At 58.4% G+C, this 16255-nt stretch overlaps 2 protein-coding genes across 5 annotated transcripts in view; one reads left to right on the top strand and one right to left on the bottom strand.

Annotated features, from left to right (window-relative positions):
• The window catches only part of ITPA (inosine triphosphatase), a 20114-nt gene extending 15736 nt beyond the window's left edge, over positions 1-4378 (top strand). Inside the window, exon 7 of one of the 2 annotated variants that reach the window (XM_030825703.1) lies at positions 3563-4378. In XM_030825703.1, the coding sequence (XP_030681563.1) occupies positions 3563-3568 (6 nt within the window). In that variant the 3' untranslated portion in view covers positions 3569-4378. Of the gene's footprint in view, positions 1-256; positions 742-3562 lie in introns of those variants that run through there. The other variant, XM_030825702.1, reaches the window with a different exon arrangement.
• On the bottom strand, positions 4298-15806 carry SLC4A11 (solute carrier family 4 member 11). 3 transcript variants are annotated; one of them, XM_003277956.2, is made up of 20 exons: positions 15641-15806; positions 15288-15332; positions 11922-12074; positions 11749-11798; positions 11265-11496; positions 11102-11183; positions 10694-10817; positions 8219-8437; positions 8038-8131; positions 7804-7929; positions 7603-7716; positions 7386-7518; positions 7058-7131; positions 6394-6646; positions 6216-6322; positions 5965-6133; positions 5708-5881; positions 5382-5577; positions 5129-5298; positions 4298-4737 (listed from the first exon to the last, which is right to left on the bottom strand). In XM_003277956.2, the coding sequence occupies exons 1-20, from the start codon at positions 15804-15806 to the stop codon at positions 4668-4670; spliced, it is 2751 nt and encodes a 916-aa protein (XP_003278004.2). In that variant the 3' UTR covers positions 4298-4667. The 3 variants fall into 3 exon arrangements, with proteins under 3 accessions (XP_003278004.2, XP_030681560.1, XP_030681561.1); XM_030825700.1 differs by lacking the exons at positions 15288-15332; positions 15641-15806 and having other exon boundaries at positions 11922-13560; XM_030825701.1 differs by lacking the exons at positions 7804-7929; positions 15288-15332; positions 15641-15806 and having other exon boundaries at positions 4305-4737; positions 11922-13560.
• Positions 15807-16255: the final 449 nt, after the last annotated feature.

The raw sequence follows: 16255 nt of genomic DNA on the forward strand, positions 1-16255 counted from the left end.
CTTAATGACTTTTGGGCACACTAGAGCAAGTTTAATACCCCTCCATGCTCATTCATGGGGGTTTCTGCCTACAGGGGGATTGAAAACTTTATCCGATTTTTAAAAATTCACTGGCTGCCAGGAGCTGCTGGGCCCCACTCCCCTTTCCTTGGGGTCTGTGAGCTTTGGACTCCAGGGATGAGATGAGGTAGGGTAGGGAGGGGGTGCACTTCCTCCCTGAATCTGGGCTCCCTGAGCTGCTACTGTCACCCCTCAGGTACGCAGAGATGCCTAAGGCGGAGAAGAACGCTGTGTCCCATCGCTTCCGGGCCCTGCTGGAGCTGCAGGAGTACTTTGGCAGCTTGACTTCTGTGGCCGGGGGAGGCCCCTCAGGCCGGGGATCTGGGGAGGGCTAACCCAAAACCTCCCGCATCGGGCAGGCACCCCTTGAAGTACTTCCTTCAGGGTTTCCCCTTCGTGGGGGTGTCGAGTGGCCTCACCAGCCTGTCTGGAGGAGCAGCTGGCTCTGCTCTGAGAAACTGGCAAGTGGACGCCGTTCTCTTGCTCTTAGGATTCACTGCTCTCTCCTACAGCCTCCAGGCCTGGGGTCCTGAAGCGACCTTGGGTGGTAAAGCTGTATTTGGTGCGAGTGAGGGCTTGGGGAGGAACCATGCAAATCGCCTCTCATGTTTTTTAAATGCAATAAATAACATTTCTGGATGAGACTTGTTTCCAAAATAAACCAGCTATATCTGTTTTGAACCCTGCCCCAGGCAGGTGTCTGTCTCAGTCTCCTTTGGCAGGTGCAGGAAGCCTTTTGGGTGGGGGTGGGGATGGGGACACAGGCAGCACGGTGTGGAAGGCATTCGGATGCCACTGTGAGCTGGAGTGTTACATCTCCACTCGAGTTCTTGCCTCATTCAATGGCATGGATTGTGGGCTGACCTCCATCCTGGATTCATGCTCCCCCCCCACCCGTAGGTAGTGCCAGGGCCTCCATGAAGCCTTGCTGGGTTGGGGGCTGGGCAGTGTGGCACGCCCAGTGCTTTTGCCTTATGCTGTTACACATCAGAGCCGCTAAAATGTTGGTTTACAATTAACAATGGCCAGTTCATTTTTATGGTGGAGAGGGCCTGGAGTCCTCGACCCCACTTGGCTTGATAGCTACAGTTCAAGCCTGCGGGCTGCAGGCCCCTTGGTAGGCCTCATGCCACACACCCTTACTCTGTGCCCTGGTGAAGCCATTCCCTGGAAGGGACTTCCCCAGGTGGCTCCCTTGTCAGAGTGCCCAACCCCAAGGATATTCAAGGGGGGCGTGGTGGGCTCAGGCTGGTGGGGCACCCCCAGGCTTGCTTCTGTGCCCACAGGCAGCTCTGGAGAGGCCCCTGCAGTCCCTGTGACTCCATCAAGCAGGATGGCCCTGGGTGAGGACAGAGTGTCATTCCTTCACTCCCCTCTTGTCTGCAAGCCCCGGCTGGGTTAAATCCCCAGGAGGTGCCGTGTCCCTGCCCAGCCTCCTGAGTCTCCTTGTGGGTGGGAGATGTCTGGCTGGGCCTCAGACATGGGGTGCTGGGGGCCTGCCTGCTCCTTGCCAGTTGATCATGGATGTAGCCCCACTGTGCAGGGAACACCCAGGCTACTGATGACGGGACTCCAAAGAAGAATCACGTGCTGCCTGGGTGGGGTGGGTACCTAGGCTTGGGGCAGGGCACCTCTCTGTGTTTCCTGTTCAGCTCCTCCAGAATTCTGTCCTGGGTGCACATGACACTTTCTGGCCATTTTTTTTTACTTTAGCTACCTGTGATACTGTGAAGTATATATCTGGTTCCAGGCAAGGTGGCTCACGCCTGTAATCCCAGCACTTTGGGAGGCCAAGGTGGGAGGATCGCTTGAGCCCAGGACTTCATGACCAGCCTGGGCAACATGGCAAAACTTTGTCTCTACAAAAATACAAATATTTGCTGAGCATGGTGGTGCGTGCCTGTGGCCACAGCTACTCAGGATTCTGAGGTGGGAGGATCCCCCAAGCCTAGGGAAATGGAGGCTGCAGTGAGCCGTGATTGCGCCCCTGCACTCCAGCCTGGGCAACAGTGTAAGACCCTGTCTCATTAAAAAAACATATATGTATTTGATCTTTGACCCCTTTCCTAGCAAACAACTTTAAAATCCTCAGAAACTCCACACTGATATCTTTTTGTATGCTAATGAGGTGGCTGGCAGCATCTAGGTAGCTTGGTTATGGAAAGACCAAGACAGGACTAGAGGACTGGGACTTTCGTTCCCCATCCCCCGCCACACCTCAGGAGGGGCAGGGCTGAAGGTTCAATTGATAACCAGTAGCCAGTGGTTTATTCAATCATGCCTGCGTAATGAGGCCTCCATAAAAACCCAAAAGGCCAGGGTTTGGGGAGCTTCTGAATAGCCGAACATGTGGGGGTTCCTGGAGGGTGACACCCTGGGGAGGGCACACAAGCTCTGTGCCCCTTCCCCCACACCTCGCCCCATGCATCTCTTCATCTGAATTCTCTGTAATAGCCTTTTTAATAAGCCAGTAGGGTGGGGCCGAGGCCCTGGGCCCATTCAGCTCTTATTCATCACTGGGAACTCCATCAATGCCCAACCCTTAAAAAATAAAAAATAAAAAATTTAGGCTGGGCGTGGTGGCTCATGCCTGTAATCCCAGCACTTTGGGAGGCCAAGGCAGGCAGATCACTTGAGGTCAGGAGTTCAAGACCAGCCTGGCCAACATGGTGAAACCCTGTCTCTACTAAAAATACAAAAATTAGCCAGGCGTAGTGGCAGGCACCTGTAGTCCCAACTATTTGGGAGGCTGAGGCATGAGAATCGCTTGAGCCCAGGAGGTGGAGGTTGGAGTGAGCTGAGATCACGCCATTGCACATTGAGAGTGAGACTCTGTCTCAACAACAACAACAAAATTAAAACCTGCTAAATATAAGTAAATGTTTCCCTGACTTGTGAACCACTCTAGCAAATTAATTGAACCTAAAAGGAGTCGTGGGAACCCCAAGTTGAAGACAGTGTGTCAAGTTCTGCAGGCCCAGACTTCAGACTGGTGGGAAGGAAAGGGTGGTCTTGTGGGACTGAGCCCTCAACTTGGGGTTTCTGAAGCTATCTCCTGGCAAGTAGCAGTTGGGTTGAATTGAATTGAATTGGTGGGCACCCAGCAGCTGTCCCGTGACAAATCCCTCACTTGGTCACAGAAGTCTTCTGTGTTGACTGTTGTGCACAGTGAGAGCAGAGGAAAACGTTTTGAGTTGGTTTTTCCACACTCGCTACCCGTCCCCAGACAGCAGGGTGGAGAGCATGCTCATACCCACCCGGATTGGTTCTCGGGGCCCTGGGGGCTCCTGATCTCCCACTCAGCACCAGGCTACCCAGTGTAAGGTGGTGTCTCATATGGGCTTGCGTTTCTCTAATTACCAAGGGGTCTGAGCACCTCTCGCTACTCCTGTTACGGTTGGGCCTCCTCCTTCCCCTGTTCGTGGCCTCTGCCTCTTCTGTTGGGGCTGCTGTCCTTTGTTGGTTTGCAGGAATTCTTTGTATATTTCAGATATATTTTCAGTTTTAGATGCAGCCAATCTCTTCTGTCTGCTAACTGAATCCATGGGGCATGTGTCAAGCCAGTCCAGGAGGTGATGTTGAGCCCCAGGTGTTCCTGCTGACCACTGATGCTGCGCACTGGGCACTCCCTTGAGCCTCAGAGCTGTATTCCCTGTTGTCAGCTGCCATTGTGAGACCCTGACCCACCAACAAATGAGCAAGCCAGAAACACTACACCATCTCCCTCCATTAAACCATTCCCACCCCGTGTCCTGCCGTTGGCAGTCCTCCCACCTCCCTCTATCGCCACCAGTGCTGCCCCTGCCCTGTAAAATCCAGGATCCGCACAACAGATGGGATGGTTCCCAAGTGCTCCACAGGGAGCCTCGGCCTCCCGGCAGGCAGCTTTCATCTGAGAGTCACAGGGCCCTTTGCTGTCACCCTGATGGTCCCTCCCGCCCCACTGCTCTCCACCAGCCACAGCGCCTCAGTGGCCCCAAGCCCTCGCTCCTCTGGACCGTTGCACGTGCTGTTCCCGGAATGCTTTCCCTGCAGGTCCCTGGAAAAATGGCCATGTAGAGGTCTTCTGGATCTTCCGTGTTTCACTGTTGGGCCAGCACCCACTGTGCGACGTTGGAGGTGACAGACCACAGGTGGCACTCCACAAACTCTGTCCCTTGCATTCCACTTCCCCAGGGAGGGCTTCCCCTCCCCAGAGTGGGGGTGGGGTGGCAGTAGCAGGGACACAGGTGGCACATAGGAGCCTAGAAACAGGAGCTTTATTCTCTAATGTGCGTACACCAAGTTCCTTACACAATCAAGGAAATGGTTTCTCTTTCAGGCATCGACTCTTTTATCAAAAGAAAATCCATCCTGCTCAGTCCCACCCACCCTGGGCAGAAGCTGCCCTGAGCAACGCTCTTGGCCCAAAGCTAAAGGATAGCGGGAGAGGGGTGGGCACACACCACTGCACCCCTACAATGCCCAGATGCCCCAGGCCTGAGTCAGCCATGAGAAGGCGCAGCACAAAGCAGTCACCCACACACCTACACCTCCCCTCACAGCTCCAAAGCCAGCCTGGGAGGACGTGGAGAGCTGGCGAATGGGGCGTGGCCAGGGCCTGCCAGTCAAGGCCTGTGCTCAGCATCCATGACATCCAAGTACTTGGCTTCAATGATTCGGGGCAGCAGGATATAGCTGTGGGGAGGGAGGGACAGGAGGATGATCCTGGGTCAGGCAGAAGGCAGTGGGCACCCATCCCAGCCCACCCACAGGGCCAGGCTAGGCCTCTCCTCCCCGCCCCCTATCCCCAGCCCACCCACTCTCCACTCCTAGACTGGAGCCCCTCCTGCCCACCACTCACCCCAGCCCACCCACTCTCCACCTCTAGGCTGGGCTCCTCCTGCCCACCAGCCACCCCAACCCACGTACTCTCCACCTCTAGGCAGGACCCCTCCTCCTGGGCACCCACCCCAACCTGCCCATTCTCCACCCCCAGGTGGGAACCCTCCCCCCAGCCGCTGCCGCAGCCCACCCATTCTCTACACCTAGACTGGGCCCCTCCTGCCCACTGCCCACCCGCCTGTACCGGATGGGGATCATGGCAATCATGATGAGAGGAAAGATCATCTTCATGTAAGGCAGGGAGCTCATGCCGAAGGCGCACAGCAGCAGCAGCTGAAGCACCTGCAGGCCTGTGAAGTAGTGGATCTTCCTCTGGGGCACCCTCCGGATGTAGTGTGTCGGGGGGTACGCAGTCTGTGGGCAGCAGGGACTGGGTGTGGGCAGGCATGGGGCTGTGTCCCCACCCATGCCACCCCCTCATGGGGCCAAGCGCTCACCTGCTCCTTGAGCAGCAGGGCCACGCGCTGGACGAGCTGGTTGCCATCGAGGGAGGTGAGCGCGATGTAGAGGAAGAGGCCATAGAGTACGGGCTTGGGGATCCACTGAAGCGGGACTGGCAGCAGCAGCAGGGACAGGCCCACCAGGACGCTGGCACCCAGCGAGGTCAGCCGCGTCTCCTTCACGTTCACAATCCTGCGGTGCCCCGAGCCGTGAGTGTCACCTCTGCGCCCCTGTCCACAGGGCGTCATCCCTCCCTATGTCCCATGTGGCCAGAGGCTCCCCACTCCTCAGGGTCCATGGCTCTTGCCTGCCTCACACTCACGTGTCATAGATGTGCCCGTTCTCCACACGCTCCTCCACTAAGGCCAGGGCTCGCACATGCAGCGGGGAGTGGGGGTAGGCGGCATGGATCCAAGGCAGCCCAAACAGAGACAGCCCTGTGTTGATGATGGCCAGGAGCAGGAGGTCCCAGTGGTAGGCAGTGCCCTTCACCAGCCTGCAGCAGACGGGCACTCGTGGACAGAGCCCCACAGCAGAGGCCCGGGCCCCGCCCACCCCACCCTCACCCACCCTCCACACCTGTTCTCTGGTGCATTCACCAAGGCGGCCACCAAGTTCTGCTCGATGAAGAAGAGCATGGACAGCAGGAAGCCGAGGCCCATGGCACTGCTGATGGCCCTCAGGGACAGCGACTGGATCTGCGCCATCGCAAAGGGGCTCTCGCTGGGGTTGTAGCGGAACTTGCTCACTGCAGCAGGGGACAAGCTACTGCTATGCCTGCAGTGCATGGGGAGCCATGCCACGTCACCCACCGCCCGGCCCCAACTCACTCTCGATTTCCTGGAAGCCATGGGAGCTGATGAGGGAGAAGGCGAGCACCGCGATGGGCAGGGCGCAGTCGGACAGGATCTCGCGCACGCAGGGGTGCAGGTAGGGGCTGGGGACAGCAGGTGCATGAGCACAGCTTTTGGCCCATGCGGCCCCTCTCCTCCCCATGCAGCCCCTCACCTCTTCTTGAATTGGTAGAGGGTGTAGCCCAGCCAGAGCGTGCCCAGCATGATGAGGAGGCTGAGCACCGCGGTCGCCTGGCCTGAGTGCGTGGCCGAGGGCAGCTCCGTGGGGCTGGCCAGGAAGCTGGCGTTGAGGGCAGTGTGCAGGCTGGCGTTGAGGCTGGCGCCGAGGCCTGACAGGCTGACCAGGGATGAAGTCCTTTTTGTGTGGTAGTCGTCCAAGTAATGCCCATAGTAGTACTTCCAGAAGACTGTGGACACAGACCCACAGGCCTCAGCCCTCTCCAGCAAGTGGCAGGGGGACGCCCTGGAGGGAGGGATCTCAGGGAGAAAGGGCTCCAGGGGGAAGGTGAGGGGACCCTGCCGACGTGCCCATGCACCCACACTCCTGCCCACTGTCCCTGTCCCATGTCTGACACCTCATCACAGTCGGCCCAGTGCCTCTGTCCCCACGGCTGATTCCACCTGGGGCGGCCCTGTCACCCTCCAGCGTGGGGTGCTCTGCCCTCTGCCAGCCCGGTGCTCCCAGAGCACCGCACCCTTGATCACGGGCACACACTCAGCTTGAGCCGGTCCTATCTGCCCCGAGCCAGGGGCAGTGCAGAGAACCTCCCATCTCAGCTGAGCACCCTATGCAGCAGGTGGCCCCCAGCCACACTCACTTTTAACCATGCCCTTGACAGCATCCAGCACAAACGTGATGGAAATGAAGAGGGCAATGATCTCCTCCGTCGACCTGCCAGAAGGCAATGAGCCTTATCAGAGCAGGTGTCGTCAGGGGGCAGGTGGGGAAGGCCTCCCCGAGCCCCTGCACAGTCCCCTGCCTCCTCCTGCCAGGAAGAAGACCAGGGCCCCAGGCCTTGCCTGAGCCCACCTCAGCCCCTTGGGGCAGTGATATGGTGGGAGCACCCCCATCACCCTGGGGTTACAGGGCGCTGAGCCAGATCCCAAGCCTTGAGGGTCCCAGCAGCTCACGAAAGGGCCAGTCACCTCTTGAAGAGACTCATGACCAGGCTGAGGTTGAAAAAGGCATAAAGCGCGAGGAAGAAACTATTCCACAGGCCCGTCCACGCGTAGAAGGAGTTGAAGTCCAGGTCATAGTCATCACAGATGACACGAATCACTGCAGGCAGGGGGCAGGGCGGGTCAGGGCCCAGCAGGAACTAGGGGTCTCAGGCACCATCTCCCGCCTCAGCCCCCACTGCACCCTGGATGTAGAGCGCCAGGGGCGCGGTGGTCAGCAGAATCACCAATGGCTGCCCGGAGAAGAGCGCGTAGAGCAGGCCCCCGATGCTCTGCCCGGCTATGGTCTTCTGCACGTCTGTGGGGGTGAGGAGGTCAGGTAGGCGCTGCAGCCCAGGGCCCTGCCCAGCATACCCCCACCCACCGCCCACCGCCAGCCCCTCACCAATGGCCCCATCTGTGTTCTCATCATTGAGGGACCCGAAAGCGATGGTGGGCAGGAGGCAGGCGAAGTAGAGGAACAGGGTGGTGGTGATGTATTTGCCCACAGCCTTGTTTTTCCCAATAATGCCTAGGAATGCGGGATGGGAGAGAGGGTTTGCTGGGGATGCAGGACAGGCACACATGTGGGCCCAAGGCCTAGAAAGCGGAGGCCCAGATGGGCCATAAGGCCACGTACCATCGGTGAAGTCCAAGGGGTACAAGGGGAACCTGCGTGCGATGTCCTCCCGGATGCCCTTCCCGAAAGGGACAAAGTCCTTGCACTTTGGGGGCTGGAGGAGAGGACGGAGCGCCTGTTAGCCCTGTCTGGCCCATGCCCCTGCCGACCCTGCCGGCCCACGCCAGCCTCTACCCTGTACCTCTGGGTGTCTGTGGGCAGGGAGGGAGACTGTGCTGCGTTCCTTCATTCTCGGCGCCACTGGACCGTGGCTCACCATGGTGAGCAGCTGTCTCTGATGCACCAAGGCCTCCTTGAATTCCTCCTCTGTGCGGGTCTCCAGGAGCTTCTGGCGGAAGGCGATATCCGAGAACATGGTGGCAAATGTGCGCGCCACCTCCATCGCAGTCTTAGTGCTTTTCTAGGGGTGGAGGATGGGAGTCACATCCACCACCCCTGTGGAACAGAGGAGGGCCTGCCCGGGCCGAGCAGGTGGAGGTGCTCTCCCCATGTTTTTTGTCTGTTTGTTTTTTGTGTTTTTTTGAGACAGGGTCTCACCGTCACCCAGGCTGAGTGCAGTGGCACTCACGGCTTATTGTAGCCTCGACCTTCCGGGCTCAAGCAATTCTCCCACATCAGTCTCCCGAGTAGCTGGGACCACATGTATGCACCACCATGCCAGGCAATTTTTAATTTTTAACTTTTTGTAGAGACGAGGTCTCACTATGTTGACCAGGCTGGTCTCAAACTCCTGGCCTCAAGCAATCCATCTGTCTAGGCCTCCCAAAGTGCTGGCATTACAGGCACGAGCCACTGTGCCCAAATGCTGGTAGGAGGTTTTTTTTTTTTTTTTTTTTTTTTTTGAGAGAGAGTCTCGCTCTGTCACCCAGGCTGGGGTGCAGTGGCGCAATCTCGGCTCACTGCAAGCTCCGCCTCCTGGGTTCACGCCATTCTCCTGCCTCAGCCTCTCCGAGTAGCTGGGACTACAGGTGCCCGCCACCACGCCCAGCTAATTTTTTTGTATTTTTTAGTAGAGACGGGGTTTCACCGTGGTCTCGATCTCCTGACCTCATGATCCGCCCGCCTCGGCCTCCCAAAGTGCTGGGATTACAAGCGTGAGCCACCGCGCCCAGCCGGTAGCAGGTTTTATTCCACAAAGTTCAGGCATTAGTGTACTCTGCCATGATTTCAACCAGGTCAGCAGATCACCACAACTACCATCGATCTATATTTTTGTTATAAACTCATGATTTCTTATAAACTCAAGATATTACTTTTGTCCTAAGCAACAAAAGTCTGTGTAATCACAGATAATGAAACCACAATGGAGAAAAATGTTTACCCAGCTACGTTTCCCCAGTGGTATTTGCACTGTCTGCTGGTTTGACTTTCAGAGAGGATCCAAGCCCATCAGGCACTCTCTCTCTCGCCTGGCCAAGGTGAAGCCTGTCCATGAACCATGAACTCATGAACTCAGTGTCCAGCCCTCATCATGGCAACCTGCTCACCTAGGGGTAGTGTCTGCCCGTCTGTTGCTCAAAGCTATGGTCCTGGGGCACTGTGCATGTTTGCTTTAGAAGAGGCCCAAGCTTGGCAGGGCATGGTGGCTCACGCCCATAATACCAACTTTTTTGGGAGGCTAAGGCAGGCAGATCACTTGAGGTCAGGAGTTCAAGACCAGCCTGGCCAACATGGTGAAACCCCATCTCTACTAAAAATACAAAATAATTAGCTGGCTGCAGTTTTTTGGTGGTGGCGGGTGCCTGTAGTCCCAGCTACTTGGGAGGCTGAGGCAGGAGAATGGTGTGAACCTGGGAGGCAGAGCTTACAGTGAGCTGAGATCGCGCCACTGCACTCCAGCCTGGGTGACAGAGTGAGACTCCGTCTCAAAAATAAAAACAAACAAACACAAAACCCCAAAAGAACAGGTCCATGCTCCTGAGGAGAGCCCAGTGTCAGGGGCTGGGGGATCCGCCTCAAGGCACCAGGCTTTAACTCAGCTCTGGGCTATTGCTCCTTCTGTGTGGGCACCCTGCTGGGGGCCACTCCTTCCAACCCAGGGGCTGCCCTTCCTCTCACACCAGCATAGTTGCATTTGTGGAGGTTCCTGCCATGTCTGAGATCCCTGAGAACCCCATGTGCACACAGAAGGCCAGGGGCAGAAGCACGAGAGGCTAAGGGAAGCTGAAGCTGAAGGCCCTGCCAAGGCCTTGGGAGGGGTCCTGGCAATCATCTGTTGAGATTCATTAAATCCTTTTCCTTAAAAGACTCCCGAAATTGTATCAGTTCCGGTTCCCCACAAAAAATACGGTGTCCCAGCCAGGGGGTATGTGGCCCAGGAAGGAGCAGGGACCCTTAGCCAGCAAATCACAAAGTCAGCCAAGTCAAAGAAGGGCTGATGAGCGGGCAGGCCAAAGGAAGGCCGCATGTTTGAATAAAGATAGTGGTCAAAAGCATTTCCTTTCAGTCAAGGAAATAAAACTTTTCGGCAACCCCTGGGGAAATGAGGACTCCCCGGGCCTAGCAAGATGTTTCTGACACACCCACAGGGCCGAGGTGAAGGGGAGGGGTGAGGACCAGGCTTTCAGAGGCCAGGACATGTGGGAGGGGCCCCCAAGGAGAGGGCGGGTAACCTGGGGCCCTCCTTCTTCCCCAGGACACGGCACTAGCCACTCACCATCTTGGGTGGGGCCAGCACCAGGATGACGAACCGAACCTCACAGGAATTCTCCCCCCAGTTCTGTGGACGAACCAGGCGGCTGATGCACACGTGGCGCTTCTGTAGGGCCTTCATGGTACAGCTGGCAGGGGCGGGGAGGACACAGTGCACAGTTGCACCCTGGGGAGCTGGGGCTCCCCTACCCAGAACCCCCTCGATCTTGACCCCTGGTGACCTCTGCTAGGAAGGGAAAAGAAGAGCAAATGGGATGCTCCTTGGCAGTGCTCCAGCCCTCTTCTCCCAAGTTGGTTGGGCCGCCAGAGCCCCAGGACTCACAGGTGGGCCGGCCTCTGCAGGGCACAGGGGACATGGGACGCCCAGTTCCACTGCGACGAGAAGTGGGGGCCAAGTAGCCTGGCAACTCACATGATGCAGAGCCACGACTGTTGGTACCGCACCCCTGTCACTGTGGCGGTGACCCCTTGAATGGTATCTGACAGCAGATGGACTGAGGAAAGAGTGAGGGGGAGGGTGCTGGGTCAATAGCCCCCTTCTGATGCCCCCGCCCAGGCTGGGAGACCGGCCTCACCTTTACCCTGCATGGGTGCCCCGGCATCGGTGAAGAGCATGGCCATGAGCAGGTCCAGGTTGCAGTTGGGCTCGTTGTTGTCAGGGTCCTGGGCAAAGCGGCGAAGCATGGTCCGCAGCACGTTATCCAAGGAGGTGGCCGTCTCGTTCAGGACGATGCTGGCCTGCGCCAGGAAGCCATCCAGGTCGCGATGCGCACGGATCTCTTCCTTGAAGTTCTTTAACTTCAGGTACTGAGGGGACCCCAGGGACAGAACCACACGGGCCCATGTATGAGATGCTGTCACTGCCTGGTCCCTCCCTCCCAGCCAGCCGCAGCAGTCCAGCCCCCAGCCCCCAGCCCCCAGCCCTGGGCTGGTGTGAGCTCCCTGTTGAGCTGCTCCTGGAGGCATGGGAAGAGGGGAGCAGCAGGAGGATTCTCAGGGAAGCCATCATCTCAGCCCCCAGGTAGAGGCCCCAGGACCACTGCAGGACAGGCTGTTCACCTTTCGGGAGGTGTGCAGGAGCACACAGCCACCGGAAGTCGCTTCATTTTCTGCTGGAGAAAAGCGGGGAGGGCTGAGGGTGCCACCCTCTCCTCAGGTCTTTCTTAGTAAGGCGAGTCACACCTGCCCAGTCCCATGCCCTCCCCCAGTCTGCCCCTCCTGCAGCCCCATACCAGTGTTGGTGGCCTGCATCTCAAGGTTGACATTGACAAAAAAACGGATACTCTCGCCAGACACGATGGAGGAGTTGGCAGTGTCGAAGGCCTCATCCCCCAGGATCTCCTCTCGGGCTTCGAAGGTGTCATCTGTGTCACACTTGTAGTAGCCTAGAGACCCAGCTGCTACCAAGAGAGACCCCCAAGAGCAAGAGGGCCTGGCTGTTGAAGTGCCACACACAGGAAGGAGGGGCTCCAAGCCCAAGGAGCAGGGACCTCTGGACTGTCCCACTCTCGGGCCGTGGTGGGAGAGGCCATCCCATAGGCCAGGAAGGCAGCTTCTAGTCCTGCCCCAGCCCCACACAGGACATGGCAGCTGCCACACAGTGACTCTCCAGCATTCCCTAGCCGCTGAGACCAGGACCCTGCGCAGCTTTGACCCTTCAGCGTGAGAAAAACATGTCCACTCCAGACACACTGGGGCAGGCACGGAGTGCAATAATGCAGACGAGACTGCCTGGCCCCTGCCCTCCCAAACTAGGGAACAGAGGGAAGGCAGAGAAGCTGCAGTATCCATGTCTCTCTCTCTCTCTCTCTCTCTCTCTTTCACACACACACACACACACACACACACACACACACTGCCTTGTGGGCACAGGGTCTTAAAGCTCCCCCTCCCCAGGAGGGCAGGTGGGGAGAAGCATCGAGGCTAAGAGACCCAGTATAGGTATCAGACAAGGTCTAGGGAGCAGGAAAGACAGGGAAACAGAGCCAGGGGCTGACAGGGGAGAGGACCCCAAAGCCTCATGTCAGCCCTGCCCCCATCATGCCCCTCCTTCATGTCCTGGGGGCCCTGGGTAAGGGCACATGGAGAGTGAGGGCGTGTAATGGCACCTGTGGGATGTGGGACCCCAGAGCTGAGAGCCTGCTCCTCTTGGTCCTCAATTCCTGCAGCTGGTCCGCAGCACACCCACCTTCCTACGGGAAGATTTCCTGGTAACATGCAACTATTCCTCTGCCCTGAGCCCTGTGGTGGCTCCCTGCAGCCTACAGATCACAGCCTGAGCCAGCCCTGCTCCCCCTGCCCTGACCACTGGCTCCTCAGGCCACCCGGTCAGCACCCTAGGCATGCCAGGTCCTGTCCTCCAAGCTGAGGGCTTCCCTCCCTGGAGGGCCTTTTTCAAGACTCACTTGGAACCTCCTCCTCCAGGAAGTCCTCCTAGATCCCTGCCTCACCCCTGGCCACTGGCAGCCCTTCCTGTCTTGTGGGTCCCCTAAGGTTCCTCACTTGTAGGTACTCCCAAGAAAGGGGACCTCGTAGCCCAGACCCCACTGATGCCTGACAGACACCTGTGCAGAAACAGGGAGGGGTCAGCAGCACGCCTGCACCTGCCAGGGAGTGACTCACCCTGACTCACTTCTACTCCCGCCGCCAGTTTCCTTGGCACATCCCAGGCCCTGTTCCCCCAGTGTCCTGAGTTTAGCCTGGGCCCCTTCTGGACAGGAAGCCCTAGTGCCTCCTGCATCAAAGTCCCCAGGGACTGGTGACCCCCAGGCCCAAGACTGCACTACCTCCAGAGCCCAGAGAAGAAACATTAGGTCAAAAGACATCCTCGCCTTTGGGAGGCCGAGGCGGGTGGATCACGAGGTCAGGAGATCGAGACCATCTTGGCTAACACTGGCTAACACGGTGCAACCCTGTCTCTACTAAAAATACAAAAAGAGGGCCGGGCGTGGTGGCTCACACCTGTAATCCCAGCACTTTGGGAGGCCGAGGTGGGCGGATCACGAGGTCAGGAGATCGAGACTATCCTGGCTAACACGGTGAAACCCCGTCTCTACTGAAAATACAAAAAATTAGCAGGGCGTGGTGGCGGGCGTCTCTAGTCCCAGCACTCGGGAGGCTGCGGCAGGAGAATGGCATGAACCCAGGAGGCGGAACTCCAGCCTGGGCGACAGAGCGAGACTCCGTCTCAAAAAAAAGAAAATACAAAAAGAAATTAGCCGGGCGTGGTGGCGGGCGCCTGTAGTCCCAGCTACTCGGGAGGCTGAGGCAGGAGAATGGTGTGAACCCAGGAGGCAGAGCTTACAGTGAGCCGAGATCGCGCCACTGCACTCCAGCCTGGGCGACAGAGCGAGGCTCCATCTCAAAACAAAACAAAACAAAAGACATCCTCGCTGCTTTGGTTCTGAAGCTCATGACAAACTCCTTCCTCCCCGTGTCAGGCTTGCCTTGTTTAAACGGTCTGGTTCCCCTGGCCGGAACTTGTTCCAGCCTCCCCTCTGCCCCTCAACCAGCACCCACTAGTCCCCTCCACTGCCCTTCACACAGCCCCATTCTTCCCCCATTCTTCCCCTGATGCCCTGAGCTCTACCTTAGGCTTAGTACTCAGGTCCCCTAGATTAAGGACCTGCCCAGCTGACACTACCAGGTCCCTGGGGGGCTCCTGCAATGCCAAGTCCTAGTCCCAGCCCCATACGTAACCTGCCCACCAGCAGCCTAGCACACAGAGCCCCCATGTCCTGGGAGCCCTGGGTAAGGGCACATCAGCCCTGTGTCTACGCACTGCTCCACAAACAACCCTCGAATGGTCAGGTCACTCATAGGGCTAGGCACAGGACACAGCCTGAAGCCAGCCCAGAGACATGGGGAGGAAGACAGCTGGACTGGTACAAGCAGGGACACAGGAAGGTGCCCGAGGGACTGCAGCACAGAGGCCTTATATTTCTTTTTTTTTTTCTTTTTCTTTTTTTTCAGACGGAGTCTCGCTCTGTCGCCCAGGCTGGAGTGCAATGGCGCCATCTCGGCTCACTGCAAGCTCCGCCTCCCGGGTTCACGCCATTCTCCTGCCTCAGCCTCCCCAGCAGCCGGGACTACAGACACCCGCCGCCACGCCCGGCTAATTTGTGTATTTTTAGTAGAGATGGGGTTTCTCTGTGTTAGCCAGGATGGTATCGATCTCCTGACCTCATGATCCACCCCCCTCGGCCTCCCAAAGTGCTGGGATTACAGGCGTGAGCCACCGCGCCCGGCCGGCCTTTCCCTCCAGGGCTGGGTGAGGACAGAGGGATAGGGACATACAGAATTCTTGGCCCAAGGGTAGTCAGATAACAGGCCATTGTCACAGAAAACCTTGGGGAAGAACCCCAGAGGGTCCACCTGGTCCAAGTAGCCCAGGAGAAGGGGCAGCCTGCCCTCCCAGGTCCACGGGGGATCCGCCCATGTCTAGCTTCCTGGAGAGTGGAAGCCAAAAGCATTCCAGCACTAGAGTGGCCCAGACAGGCGACCAAAGCCACAGGACTCCGGTGAGTAGGCTATGCGCCCTGGAGGCCTTTGCCCGACAAGCTCTCTCTGCACACGCACACTCCCCGAGAGGTACTCACTTGAATCCTCAAAGTATCCATTCTGCGACATGGTGGGAGAGTTTTCTGCAAGGGAAGCCGAAAGGTCACCAGCCCCATGGACCAAGCCCTGGACCTCCTGTGTGCACCTGTCTCCCCGCCCCCCGACCTGGCTGATTCCTTCACTCTTCCGAGGGATGCAACCCAGGCCACCCTAGGGAGAAAGGGAAGCAGGGAACAGTGGTCGGGAGGGGGCCCCATGAGGAGCAGGGGAAGCCAGCCTTAATCTCAGAAATTCAATTCCTTAGCCCATCTGCTAGGGGCTGCCCAGGCGGGCCAGAGGCGAGGAGGAGAGACGTTCTAGGGATGTCTTCCCACCGAGTTACTACCAGTACCATGTTCGCTAATCCAGGCTTTCCCGACAAAACCCTGCCCCGCTGCAGCGGGAGGAAGGGACCGAGCAGGCCTCTGCCCCTCTCTCCTCCGATGCCAAGGCGGGGGATCTCTCTGCACATCCCTCTTCTCACTCTCAGACCGGTCCTGGGGGCCACAAACGCCCATTGCAGGCGCAGTTCCCCCGACCCCCGTCAAGCTCCCCGGGTCACACGGGGGCCGACAGGCAACGGTCTCCTGTCCTGGGACCGCGTCCCGGCCGCCTGGAAGGCAGAGCCATTGGTCCAAAAGGGAGAACAATTGGGGTTGGGAGGAGTGTCTGAGGGACACATGGGTCGGGGGAGGCTGTGCCCTCCCTGGGCCGGGCCCCGGATGGTCCCGGCTGTTTGTGCCTCGCTGTCGGAGGAAGGAAGCGACAGGAGGGGACGCGTGCACGAGAGGAAAGCGCCTCCAGACTCGGAGACCCCGGGGGTCGGGGCGCAGGATGTGAATGTAGGCGAGGGGCGGGAGCCGGGGCTGCATCCTGAAGTGGGGGGCGGGGGCTCTGGGGCGCGTCCCAGGCCGTGGGAGGGACAGCAGCCGTGGGCGACGAGGGTCTGGGAGGGTTGGGCCGGTGC

Source organism: Nomascus leucogenys, chromosome 13, assembly GCF_006542625.1.
Source record: "Nomascus leucogenys isolate Asia chromosome 13, Asia_NLE_v1, whole genome shotgun sequence".
In the NCBI taxonomy this organism is placed as follows: Eukaryota; Metazoa; Chordata; class Mammalia; order Primates; family Hylobatidae; genus Nomascus; species Nomascus leucogenys.

Coding starts and splice junctions, on each gene's coding strand:
- SLC4A11 (XM_030825700.1), bottom strand. CDS start 12,480: ATGGATACTGCAGCTTCTCTGCCTTCCCTCTGTTCCCTAGTTTGGGAG. Junction 7,930..8,037: donor CCCCTTGGACTTCACCGATG/GTACGTGGCCTT, acceptor CCGCATTCCTAG/GCATTATTGGGAAAAACAAG. Junction 5,299..5,381: donor CCCTGCTGCTCAAGGAGCAG/GTGAGCGCTTGG, acceptor TGCTGCCCACAG/ACTGCGTACCCCCCGACACA.